Source organism: Muscardinus avellanarius (assembly GCF_963383645.1).
Source record: "Muscardinus avellanarius genome assembly, chromosome: 6".
Lineage (NCBI taxonomy): Eukaryota > Metazoa > Chordata > Mammalia > Rodentia > Gliridae > Muscardinus > Muscardinus avellanarius.
Genome location: NC_137791.1, coordinates 139,926,893 through 139,939,357, shown reverse-complemented (window position 1 = coordinate 139,939,357; position 12,465 = coordinate 139,926,893). Strand labels below are relative to the sequence as shown.

Below are 12,465 nucleotides of genomic sequence, written 5' to 3'. Positions count from 1 at the left end.
AGGAGGCTTACAGGTTCAAGTCCAGCCTCAGCAACCTAGTGAGACCCTGTTTCCAAGTAAAAGCTAAAATAGGGCTGGAGGTGTGATTCAAAGGTAGAACGCCCCTGGGTTCAATGCCCAGTACAAAACAAAACAAAAATAACAGTACTTAAATTAGAATCCTTCTTCTCTTGACCAGATTAATGATGCCTAGTATGTTTTACTGGAGTTAACAAGAGACACCTTTAAGCATCTTTTTTCAGTTTTGAATTGTGAATAGTTACAGACAGGCAAAACATCACCATCTGAAGTGAGGGTCACTCCAGGTCACTTTGCTCTTGCAGGGTGATTTGATTTATTTATTCATTCATTCACTTGTTTGTTCATTTATTTATTTATTTTTGGTACTGGGTAGTGAACCCAGAGACATTCTACCTCAGATTCTAATTAATTAATTAATTTTTGTGGTACTGGGGATGGAACCAGGGACATTCTACCTCTGAGCTACACTCTCAGCCCTGTTTTGAAACAGGGTCTCACTGAGTTGTGAAGGGCCTCAGTAAGTATCTGAGACTGTCTCTGAACCACGATCCTCTGTCTAAGCCTCCCGAATGCTGGGATTACAAGCGTGCACCACCACACCTGGCTTTATTTTTTTATTCTGAAACAAGGTCTCACTAGGCTATTGAACAATGATCTTGAACTGTGGTTGATTTTGATAAATAAAAGCTTATCAATCTGAAAAAGTAAATCATAGGTTGAGCCCTAAACCCAAATGATGTGCTGGGAAGTGGTTTGGGAGGCGAGGCCTTTGGGAGGCGCTGGGCCAGGAGGAGAGGCTGCGTGAGAGGGCTAGTGCCCTGGAAAGAGGACTAGACCTTGGCCCACGCACGCCGACAAGCTGAACTCTGAGAACCTCTGAGTGCACAGGCCGGCTCTGCACCTGTTCACGTCCAGGAAAGCCCAGAGTTCCAACTCACGCCCAGCTGGCTTCTAGCCAGGCTTCCTGGGCGAACTGGAACTTGGATGTATACCCCCAAAATCTCAAGCAGGAGAGCAAAACCAGAGACCGGCCAAGAAGGGAGCTCGGGCAGCACAATAGGGTAAGGCTCCAGAAGCCAGATGCTGTGTCCATGCAGCAGCTCCCACTGCCTCCTTGCTTCTTTCAAACAGTCTATAGAGGAGTTTACCCTCAAACCTAAAGTAACTCACTCTCTATTCCCTTGTACAAAGGGCTCTTGGGAACTGAAGATATAAACGCAGGGAAAAGGAGGGATTGAAGGGTTAGGGAAGAAAGACAGAGCCATGAAGACTCACAGAGTGTAAGATTTGAGTTGAAATAATGCTACATGTATCTACAAAATTACCAAGTCCAGTCTCAAAGACAAATATGGGGGAGCAGGGAGGAGGAAGGGGCTGGGCCCAGAGGGAATGCTGCAAGAGACGCCTGCATGTTGCTTCTGTTGCTTTATACCCAGCACGATGTACAATTACAGTGCACCAAATAAAAAAGAGCTAAATGAAACTATTAGAAGGTAAACTTTTTGAGCCGGGTGTGGTGGCGCACGCTTGGGAGGCTGAGACAGGAGGATCGTAGGAGTTCAAAGCCAGCCTCAGCTACTTAGTGAGGCTCTCAGCAACTTAGTGAGACCCTGCTTCCAAATAAAATAAAATATGAGTCTGGGAGTATAGCCCAGAGGTAGAGAAGCCCCAGTACCACCAAAAGGAAAAAAAAAAAAAAAAAAAGGTAAACTTTTGGAAATATCCCAGAAAGTAGAAGGAAAACTATAGAGAAAATATAAGAAAACAGAACCAGGACAGGAGCTTGGGGCTGAGTTTCAGAGTTTAGAGAGGGACAAGGAAGAGGGGAGAACGAGAATTAACAAGGAAGTGACATGAAAATAGTCTCATACCAGCAGGGTGTATAAAACAAGACCCACGGCAAGGACTGGACATCTTGAAATTCCTGAATGCCAGGATCAAAGCGGAGACTGTATAAGCCTCCAGAGAGGAATATGGGTCACGCAGAAGCACTGCAAAGAGGCCTGTCCTTTGGCTGTCCACCAGCAATGCACAAGCTGGAACAAAGCCCCAAGGGGAAATCCTTTCAAATCTGTAATTTTATACCCAGCCCTACTTACCCCCACACGCAGCCCAGGAGAGCCAAGCGAGCCCAGGAGAGACAGTGCAGACTCCCAGGCCCAGGCTGTGACCTCCTCAAGCCACCAGTCAAATGGAAGTAAAGTTCTCCAGGGGAGAAACATGCCTGAAACTGCATCTGACATACTTACTGCCAAGGGGAAAATGAGTCTAATATTAACTATCAGACAGAGTTTTGGGGGGAAGAACGTGGTCACAGCACCCTGCTCAGCTCCCGAGTGAACTATGTTTACAGTCCAGAGATGTGGCAGCCGTGGCTGGGACGGCCACAAGGGAGCACACTGCGCCCTGTGCTGTCAGAAGAGACTGGCAGCCACCTTGACGCAGGGTGGGTACGATGCTTGGGAGCAGGGGGCTGTTCACAGACTCCTCTGAGTGGGGCAGCCAGAGGAAAAGAAGTCTGGCTGTCTTATTCAGTGTCGGCCAGAGAACAACTGATTCATAGTTCACAAACCTTGAGAGCTTAGTGGAAGGCCGTGAGCGGCTGCTGAAATAGCCTTACCCGCATACTCCAGGCCTCTGTTGAGACAAGCCCAGAGGAGCGCCAGCAACAGGAACTTCACCTAGAGCTCAGCCTGTACTTATCCCATATTGCCATTAAAAAGCACCAGCCTTCCACAGAGTTCCCTGAGGTCTGCGGGCGCTTCCAGGAGGGGGCCAAGAACACATGCACATGTCAGAGGGACCCAGATGCCAGGGGACCAGCCTTACCCTGACACCTCTCCTTCTGCCTGTTCCCACAAAATATCCCGTACAATGAATAAGAGTGAAAAAAAAATGTCCTTCCGGAGACCTGATGCAGTTCTGGGAGAATGGCCGGTTGTGGTGTTCCCTGTACCACAGTCGCCTTGCAATGACTCTTTCCCCCAGCCTGGGGACCTCAGCTCCAACCACTGATCAGACAGAAGCCTGCTGAGGCCCCTAACACCACACACTACTGAGAGCTTTCCTCTTAGGAAAATCATCTTTAAATCTAGTACATAAGCCAGACACAGTGGCATACGCCTGTAATCCTAGTAATTGGGAGGCTGAGACAGGAAGTTCACAGGTCCAACTCCGGCTTTAACAACTTAGTGAGGCCCTCAGCAATTTAGTGAGACCCTACTTCAAAATAAAAAATTAAAAGGACTGGGTGTGTAGTTCAGAGGTAGAATTTCCTGCGTCAATCCCCAGTACAAAAGAAAAAAGGAAAGAAAAAGAAACAAAGGAAGGGAGGGGAAAAGGAGTGAGTCTTGTACATGAGCTGGACCTGGTGGTGCACACCTGTAATCCTGGCACTTGGGAGGCTGAGACGGGAGGATCACAGGTTCAACACCAGCCTCAGCAACTTAGCAAGGCCCCCAGAAACTTAAGGAGATTCTATTTCAAAATAAAAAATTACAAGGGCTGGGGTGTAGCTCAGAGGTAGAATGTCCCTGGGTTCCATCCTCAGTAACAAACATTAAATCTAGTCCATGAGGCAGTGCCTCGGCTTTCCATATCTCCTCTGTATACATTTCTGGACTCTTTCAGTTCTCTACTTCTTTTTAATAAGAAAAGAATAAAACTAGTTGTGGCGGCACACTCTTGTAATCCCAGTATTTGGGAGGCTGAGCCAGGAGGATCACGGGTTCGCAGACAGCCTCAGCTACTTAGTGAGGCCCTCCACAACTTAGTGAGACTCTGTTTCAAAATAAGGAATAAAACAGGGCTGGGGGTATGGCTCAGAGGTAAAATGCCTCTGGGTTCAATCCCCAGTGCCACACACAAAAAAGAATACACTTTCATGTTAAAAAAACAAATACTCATAAATATCTATATAATTGCATGCAGAGATCAAAAGAGTTTTTGCATAATAAAAAACAGAATGTTACACCTGTCCTATATGTCCAGATCAAGACCAAAATATGGGAGTGGTTAGGGAGAACAAGAGGCATGGGGAGGCCGGAGAGGACTTGAAAGCTCCCGGCAGAAAAGAGCTGCGTCTGAGACACAAGAGATGTGCTGCCCTGTGGGACACACACTGAGACGTCGCGGTGCACCCTGAAAACACGTACAACTGCTGTGTCAACTAAAAGTAAAAACATGCCTGGCCGGGTGTGGTGGCGCACGCTCGTAATCCCCGCGCTTGGGAGGCAGAGACAGGAGGATCGCGCTGGTTCGGAGCCAGCCTCGCTGGCTTAAGAGACCCTGTTTCCACATAAAAATGTTAAAAAATAGGTCTGGGAGTGTAGCCCGTGGGAGTGTATCCCGGAGGTAGAAGGGCTTCCAGGAACCCCAGTACCACCAAAAAAAAAAAAAAAAAAAAAACCCAACAACAACAAAAACATGCCTGAAACTGCACAGAGCGCCTGCACTTGCGTTGGCAGGGACCCACACTGCTCCTGGTTGTTCTTGACTCTGGCGGTTGGAGCTGAAATAATGTTTTCAAAAGGCACGTAGGTTCCAAAACACTGCATTAAGATTAAACAAAGTCCCATCCATCTAGTATGATAAAGCATGTGGGACCTCAAGGCAGCGTTTCTGATGGCTAAGAAGGCAGGCCCAATCCCACGTGCAGGCCACAAGGCACCAGTAACACGCATCTCAGGCAGCACAGGCTCTGCGTGGAGGGAGGCGGATCCGCTCTGTTTCCAAGAGAGGCGGCAACCCAAACACAGCGACAGAATGCAGGCCCGGGTGTGCTCGGGGCATATCGGGTAAATGGAAGAAAAGCAGTCCAAGTGGGGTCCTCGGCAAAACCTAACCGAAGGCAGGACGATTTGATTTAATGTAAGAGAAATGCTTTCTTGTTTCTGGCTTCAGACACAGGGTCTGGCTCCAAACTCCTGGGCCTACAGGGCCCTCCTGCCTCAGTCTCCCCAGCTGGGCCCATTGCACCACCATGATGCGGCTTCTAAGAGAAATGTCCTACTAAGGATGAGACCGTCTGTGCGTTGGTCACCTCAGGCCAAGGCACTCTCTGCTGGCCCTCTGCCACTGATCTGCCGCTCCTGATGAGCCCCAACCCTGGGGCCGCCCCTCTACTCCCAGGTAGGGGTGTCCGACACCCCTCAGCTCATGCGCCATCACCGCTGCCATGTTGGTCACACAGGGATCTCATGGCTGTGGCTCATCAGCTGGCTTGGGAGCCCCCGCCCCTGTCCCGGCCTTGTGCTGCCCATCCACCTCTCTCCCCTCAGCCCGCTGGTTCTGGCTGAAACAGCCAGAGGGTTTTGGGGTAACGGGGAGCTTTTGGTTCCTGCCTCGCTGGTGTGAACACAGACGGTCCAGGGGCCCCCACCCAGGCCATGCCTCAAGGAGAGGGGCACAAAGGCTGGGGAAGGAGATGGCGCTGGCAGCTGACCAGTTCACCCCACTGACCACAAGACTCAGGCGTTGGCCAGGCTTGTTCTGCTGTGGCCTCCCTTGCTGACCCAGGGCACTCTGAAAGGGTGGTCTTGGATCAGTGCCTGAATCCTGCCCAGCACCCAGCACCCAGCCCTCAGAACTCAGCACCCAGCACCCAGCACCATGGCCCTCATGCCCCAGGCTGTGTGGGATGAATCAGGAGCCTGGTTTTTGGTGCTGCTTTTCTGAATTGTGTTCCTGCAGTGCTCAATCCCTCTTCTCTCCTCGCCTCTGAGTGTGTGTGTGTGTGTGTGTGTGTGTGTGTGTGTGTGTGTGTGTTGCATGTGTGTCTGGGGATGGAGCCCAGGTCAGATACATTCTCAACTCTCTTTTTATTTTGAAACAAGCTCTCACCAAGTTGACGAGGGTTGCTGAGCCTCTCACTAAGTTACCAAGGGTCTCACTAAACTGCCCAGGATACCCCACTCTCCTCACACACATCCTTCTGTGCTTCGCAACCCTTAAGAGCGAGTCTGGGCCATGTGCTCAGCGTCGCCTGGGCTGTTCTGGGGGCCCAGGAAGGGGACCTTGCCTGCTGGCGGCCGCATTGCCTGCAGAGCCAGCTCCCGGGCAGGGTCTGATCTTGGCTTTGAGGAGAGGACAAACAATGAAGACGCCAATTAGTGAACCCAAACAGAGCCCGGCTGGTGACAGATGGCACGCTGCCAGCGCTGAGGACGAGTGCAGTCCCAGCCCCGCCACTCAGCCCTGCCCCTCACAGAGTGCTACAGCGCTGTGCGGGACGGATGGGCAGGCAGTGATGCCTGGGCACCTCCGTGGACCTGGGGAGCCTGCTGGCACCCCAGGGGCTTGGCACAAGGGTCTGGCGTTTCCACCAGGGCACAGCCACTTTAGAAATGTCAGAATGCAGACGAAAGCCAGGAACAGCTGCTGCAGCTGGGGGGCGCCAGGCTCCTACAGAGCCGGCTGCTCTGCCAGCTGCCATACCCAACCCCCTCTCCCGCCTGGGCCTCAGCCAGTGCCCAGCAGAGCACCCAGCACCAGCTCTCAGGACCGGTACCCAGAATCAGCACCAACACCCTCACCTAGCACCCAGAAGCAGCATCCAACACCCAGCAACAGTGCCCAGCACTGGTTGGTGCCCAGGACCCAGCACCAGCACCCAGAAGTAGTGCCCAGCAACCCCAGCTCAGAGCCCACCCCTCTTCCCGTGGGAACAACAGCTGTCTCCTTAACCTGCTGGGCTGCTTACCCTGCAAAAAGAGAGTTGGAGGACTTGTGCCCTACAGGGAAAGAGAAGGGCCATGCTGGCTCAAGACCAGGAAGTTAAAAAAAAAAGTGGCTAGGCATTGCCACTGGACACCCCCAGGGCCACCGGCGCTGAGCGAGGACGGCACTGGGGAATCCTGTTTCAAAATAAAAAATAAAGAGCTGGGGGTGTATCTCAGAGGTAGAACGGCCTGGGCTCCATCCCCAGGACAGCACTACACAGCTGTGTAGTGACTACCGCAGGCAGGGGGGAGGGCTGGGCCTAGCACCCGGCCCCTGGCCAGAACCCCTGCCACCCAGGTCCCCCAGGTGCCTGACAGGGTACCTGGGAGAGTCCCAAAGCTGCTCCCTGCCACCACATCCCCCTTTGGACTTGGTTTTGGATTTTAGGAGATTTGTTCCCTGAGCCTGGCATCGGGGCAGCCAGACCCATGGCTGGTTTCAAGGCTTTTGTTAATTCCACTGCATGTAACCTCCTGCATCAAATGGCAATGCTGAGAGGCCCGCAGAGCGGCCATTAAGACAAAGGCTCTAATCCCAACCAGAGTGACTGCCAACCAACCAGGCAACAGACTGAAGGACTTTACCAGTCAGCGTGCACTACACCCACTTCACCCCCAGGGTGGACAAAAGAGTCTGTAATTGAGCTGCAGCCAATCAGACAGGTGTATCCTCTCCCGAGGAAAGAGTCATCCTTCAGGGCTTCAGGAGAAACAGCCGCTTCCCTGAAGTGCCTTCCAGCCATTGAGAGATTTGGGGCAAGAGGCATTTCTGCCTGGCCAAGGAGCGCACCACGTCCTCTGAGCTAGCACGAGTGTTGGTATTTTATCCTCAAGTATTTGCTGGCTGCCGGCTCTCTGGCTGAGGTAGGAGGTGGACGCTCCTGCCTGCTGTTGGGCCTAGAGACCAGGACTTCTTGGCATGCCAGGTACTGAAAGCTGCTATCTATGCCTGCCCTCGGCCTGGAGGTCCACGCGTCCATCTGGGCCTTCACCTTCCCAGTCACTGCTAGCCCATGACACCTGAATGGAAGCCCAGGGCGCTCCACAAACACATCTGCTGAGCAGATGTAGGGCTGGCCCTCGCTCCTCCTGGAGCAACAGCAGCCACCTCGAGAAGCTCGTAGCCTCCCTGATGCCAGAGAGCCTGGGCTGGCTGGGGCAGGCCCTGCGGCCCAGACAGCAGCAGCCCAGGGAGGCCCAGCCCAGTGAGAGCAGAGAGGGACTGCCAGGGCCACAGTCTGTGCAGGACAGGGACACTGGCTCACCCGCAGCATGGACCAGGTGCCAGGCCCAGGTCGGGCCCACTGCAGGACCCTGCTCACACTCACCAAGCTGCAGGGTCCCTGGAGATGCCCAGGGGGCTGGGCTGCTGGGAAGGCCCAGCCCTAGCCTCGGGAGCCCGTCCCGGCACCCATGGCCCCAGCCTCTGCACATCTTGGCAGCGTCCTGCTACAATGGACCCTCGCTTAGGGTCCCCTCCAGCCCAGCACTGCTCTCGGGAACTGAGCACTCCTAACACAGGCTGCCAAGTGGAGAATGGGACCATTGGGCCAAATAGCCAGCTCTGCCTTGTTCAGCCTGACCAAAAAACAGCCTGGTCAGATGACCAGCATGCCCACGGTCCTCCAGGGCATGAACACAGCCCAGGACCGCCTGCCACCTGGCCCGCAGGAAAGTTGATTCTTAGCATCACCCTCGAGGGTCCTGAGTCCCAGGCCCATGCTGACGTGGTGGGAGCAGCTGGCCCTGGTTCAAGTGCTTTGCTGCTGGTGGCTGAGCAGATTAGGCACTGCCATGGACCCAGGTCTGCCTCATCACATTCGTCTCTCAGCAACCGAGCTCTGGCGGTGGCTTATTTAGGCCTTGGGTGTCGGACGGATCCTGAGGCCACCTGAGGCCTACCAGGCCATGTGGCATTCTCTTGGGGGAGGATGAGCTTGCCACTGACTGGACTCGAAGCTTCAGAGCTCAGCCCCAGGAGGGGTCTCCTCCCTCCCAGCCACAGGTCGCCTGGCTTATGCTCAATGCACACTTGTAGAGTGCAAGGACAGAGACACAAAGCTGGCTGTGCCAGCAGGTCCTGCTGGAAGGTAGCTGCTCCCTGGCCCTTAGTCACAACAGCTGTGGGCCCCAGGTGTGGCTGTCCGGCTGGGCCGAGGGACCGGGGAGTGGGCACCAACAGAGAGAGCGCTTCCCTGCAGGCCCACAGGCTGGCTCAGGCTCCTGGGGAGACAGTGCTGGGTGAAGGAAGACTAGACCTGGCAGGAACAGGTGACCCAGGGACAGGGACTTTGGCGCAGGGCCCATAGAACCTGAAGAGGCCCAGCAGAGAGTCCCATAGCCCAGCAGCTAGTGCCCATAGGCAAGTCACCTGCAGCTCACATCCACACAGGGCCTTGCCTGAGACTCCACCAGGCCGACCAGAAGCCCCTGGGACAGAGTGCCCGGCCACTCCCTCTGCAGAGCAGACAGCGCTAAAGGAAGAGAGCAGCTGGATTTAATTAGGCCGCCGGGCAGAGCGGGTGTGCTCTTCTGGCCCTGACTGTCTGTCTGCTTCAGTGGCTCCCTCTCCCCGCTCTCTCCACCCCCCCCCCTTTTCCCATCTCTCTTTCTCTCCTCTTCTCTCTCTCCCTCCATTCCCCTCCCTCACCCCATCCCTCCTCTGTCTGTCAATCCGGCTCTCTCTCCCACCCCTTCTCTCTCTGGCCGCCTCCCTGTTCCCACCTCTCCCCCCTGCACCCAGAGTGCACTTGTCCTTCCCCCTCTGTGTTTCTGGGCTCCTCTTTCTTTCCTCCCTGGCTCTCTCGGGCGGGCGGCCTCCTGGGCCCTCTCTGCTCCCCTGCCCACCAGCAACCCTGTGTCCGGGGCGAGGTCTGCCTCAGAGGCTCTGCTGACCTCTGACCTTCAGTGTAGAGCTCTCCCCTGCCTCTCTAGACACCAGGTGAGGCTGGGGTGGGGGGAAGAGCCCGGGGCCAAGGCAAGGCCGCCCTGGGCGAGTTCTGCCTCCTACCACAGTGTCAGCCAACTGCTGGTCTCCACCAAGGGAATTCAGGGCAAACATGGGGTGATTTGGACACTGCCACCCCCTGCAGCTCCCAGGGCTCTCAAAGCCCCACCCCCAGTCACTGCAGGAGAAACTTTGGGCTGACATGGAACAAAGAGAGAATCCAGGCTGGCGATTACCCATCTAATTTCAGCCATATAGCCAGACAAATCAGACATTCCAGTTTCTTTTAAAACCCACCTCAGGCCTGAATTAGCCACCTAATTAATTATCAGTAATAGCCTGGGACTTGCTGGGTTGAACCCGGATCCCTCCTGATGCAGGATACTAGTTTGTCCCTGAATCATGTCCCGGTGACGTAATCATTATAATTAGACCCAACCTGCACCTACCCTGGACCGCATGCCCTCAGGGAAAGAACCAGCCAGGCTTACATCTTGTGTCTGGGTGGAAGCCTAGACTCCTACAGTAAGCCCCCTGCATGCCTGTGCCTGGCCTCCCATCCCACGGCCCAGCCAGCTTCCCTCTGGACAGCTCCCAATCCCCTCCAGAGCAGCAGGGCAGGATCTGATACATCCCAGCTCAGATGTACAAGTCCGGATACTCCCCTCCAGAGCAGCCCTAGGATGGACCCCCCAGTGGCAGGACTGCACGGGCCCCCAGGTCCCCTCACAGGAGCTCTGACCACTGGGTAGATCTGGACCCACCCGGGACAAGACAGGGCCCGTGGGCTTGCGCTGACCCAACAGTCCTGCCAGCATGCACCTCAGTCCACTGCCCCTGGCCAGGTTTCAGCCCTGAGCATAGTCTCTCGCTACAATGATGGCCTTGAGCCAAGCGGGGACAGGGCTCCCTTCAAGCCGCAGTTATCAGGCTGCAGGGCCTGCCCTCCACAACACACAGGCTATATGCCTCGGTGCTGGCCTCCTCTTGTCCCGTGTCCAGCCAGTCATGGCCGCCTGTGGATGGCACGGTTTCCCACCAAGGTGACACCCATGGGGTCCTGGCCAAATGCCACAGCCAGCATTTGAGGCTGCTCCCAGACCTGCCTCGGCTTCCACCCTCCCTGAGTGGGTGCTCAGGCCTCCCGTGACTGCCTGCCAATGTATGTCCCCCCCATCCCATCCTCCGCATCCCCCAGGCTGCCCGGGAGGTTCTGAGAGCCCTGGCTGGAGCCTGACCTGGGCGGTGAAGTTGGGGTGGCCTTGAGCCCTGGTGTCCCCACGCCACTGCAGTGGGCGGGATGCCTGTGGTATTCTGTCTGCTGCCCCTCCGTGGCGGTCTGCCTCCCCCAACCTACCTCCCAGGGCCTGCTTCATCACGAACTCCATGATGATGGCTTGTTTCCTCAGCGGCCACTCCTGGGGTCAGACCTCACGTTCAAGACTGGCAGCCGTCCTCTGCCTGGGAAGAGCACAGGGTCACAGGTGCCCTGACCAGGTCTCCCCACAGACCACCTTCCTTTTGCAACCCAGCACCCTGGGGCAGACCCCACCTTTGAGGGGCGGGGAGGGGTCCCCGCATGAGGAAGGCTCCCATCTCCACACCTAGCCTGGATGGGCAGGCTCCAGCCCTGGGTTCTGAAGCCAGCGTTTAGCAGCCACTGCAGGGAGGGGGCGCCCACAACTTGGGGTGCTGTGCTCAGAGGAGTCTGGCGCCAGCCTGTGTGGAGTGGGGGTGGGGCCCAGGGGCATTTGAAGGTCACTGCTCTGTTTAGCAACTCAGGGACTGGCTGCTCAGCCTTCTTGGCAGTGCTGGGGCCGTGGGGGAGGATTCTACCCACAGGACAGAGAGAGAGGGTTAGGGTGGGCCCCTGGTGGTGCTCTGCAGGGAAGGTGCCTGTGGCTGCGGCCAGGGTCTCATAGGCCAGGTGTTGTCCCCCAGGAAACCCCAGTTCCCTTTCAGTCTACAGCAGGCCTGGGTGGGGGGAGAAGCCGCAGGGGCCAGCCTTCCAGGAGAGGGGCCAGATGGCCCCACCTGCGGGCACAGGGTCCAGGGGCGTGCCCAGAAGGTCCGCATTCCCGCAGAGAGGCCTTCCTGAAAAGCCACAGCCCCGCCGCCCAGCCCAGCGCGGGTCTCTCCCGGCAGGGAAGCCCGGGCCCCTGGGGGCCCACGCTTCACAGTATCTCCTCCGCGGACCGGGAGCCCCGCGAGGACAGGAGGGCGGAGGCAGGGCGCAGCCCAGCACTGGGAGCACGGGCTCCTGCCGCAAAGCCGACGCTCTTCCAAACTTCTCCCTGCCTCCTGGGGGAGGGGACCTGAGCCCAGCCGCAGAGGGGCGCGGGCCGGGGCGCTGCGGCGAGGGCCGCCGCACCCTGGCTTTGCGGGCGGGCGAGGTGCCGGCCCCGCGCGCCGGAGAGGAAAGCCGGACCGGAGGGTGGAGGGCCGGGGGCCGCTTCAGCACCGCGCGGTGGACAGCGCCCGCGGCCGGCCGGAGGGGGCAGGGAGAACCGAGCCGCAGCCGGAGCCGGGACCGGGAGGGGCGGAGGAGCCCGGGAGGGGCCCGGGGCCGGAGCCGGACGGGATGCGGGCGGGCGGGCGGCCGGGTTACCTTCCCCGGGCGGGCGGGCGGTCAGCGGTCAGCGGTCAGCGGCGGCGCGCGCTCGGGCGGACGCGGTCCATGTGGCGCCCGGAGCTGCGGCAGCGGTGAAGGGCACCGAGGAGGGCGCGTCACACCGCGGCGCCCCCGCCCCCGCCGTCCGTCCCCATGACGAGGAGGGC

The 12,465-nt window shown here is 56.9% G+C and overlaps 1 protein-coding gene across 1 annotated transcript in view; it reads right to left on the bottom strand.

Annotated features, from left to right (window-relative positions):
* The window catches only part of CPLX1 (complexin 1), a gene marked incomplete at both ends in the record, with an annotated part of 30,517 nt that extends 19,442 nt beyond the window's left edge, over positions 1–11,075 (bottom strand). The window contains one exon of the mRNA XM_080697488.1: positions 11,045–11,075. Within this exon, the coding sequence (XP_080553614.1) occupies positions 11,045–11,075 (31 nt within the window). The remainder of the gene's footprint in view (positions 1–11,044) is intronic.
* Positions 11,076–12,465: the final 1,390 nt, after the last annotated feature.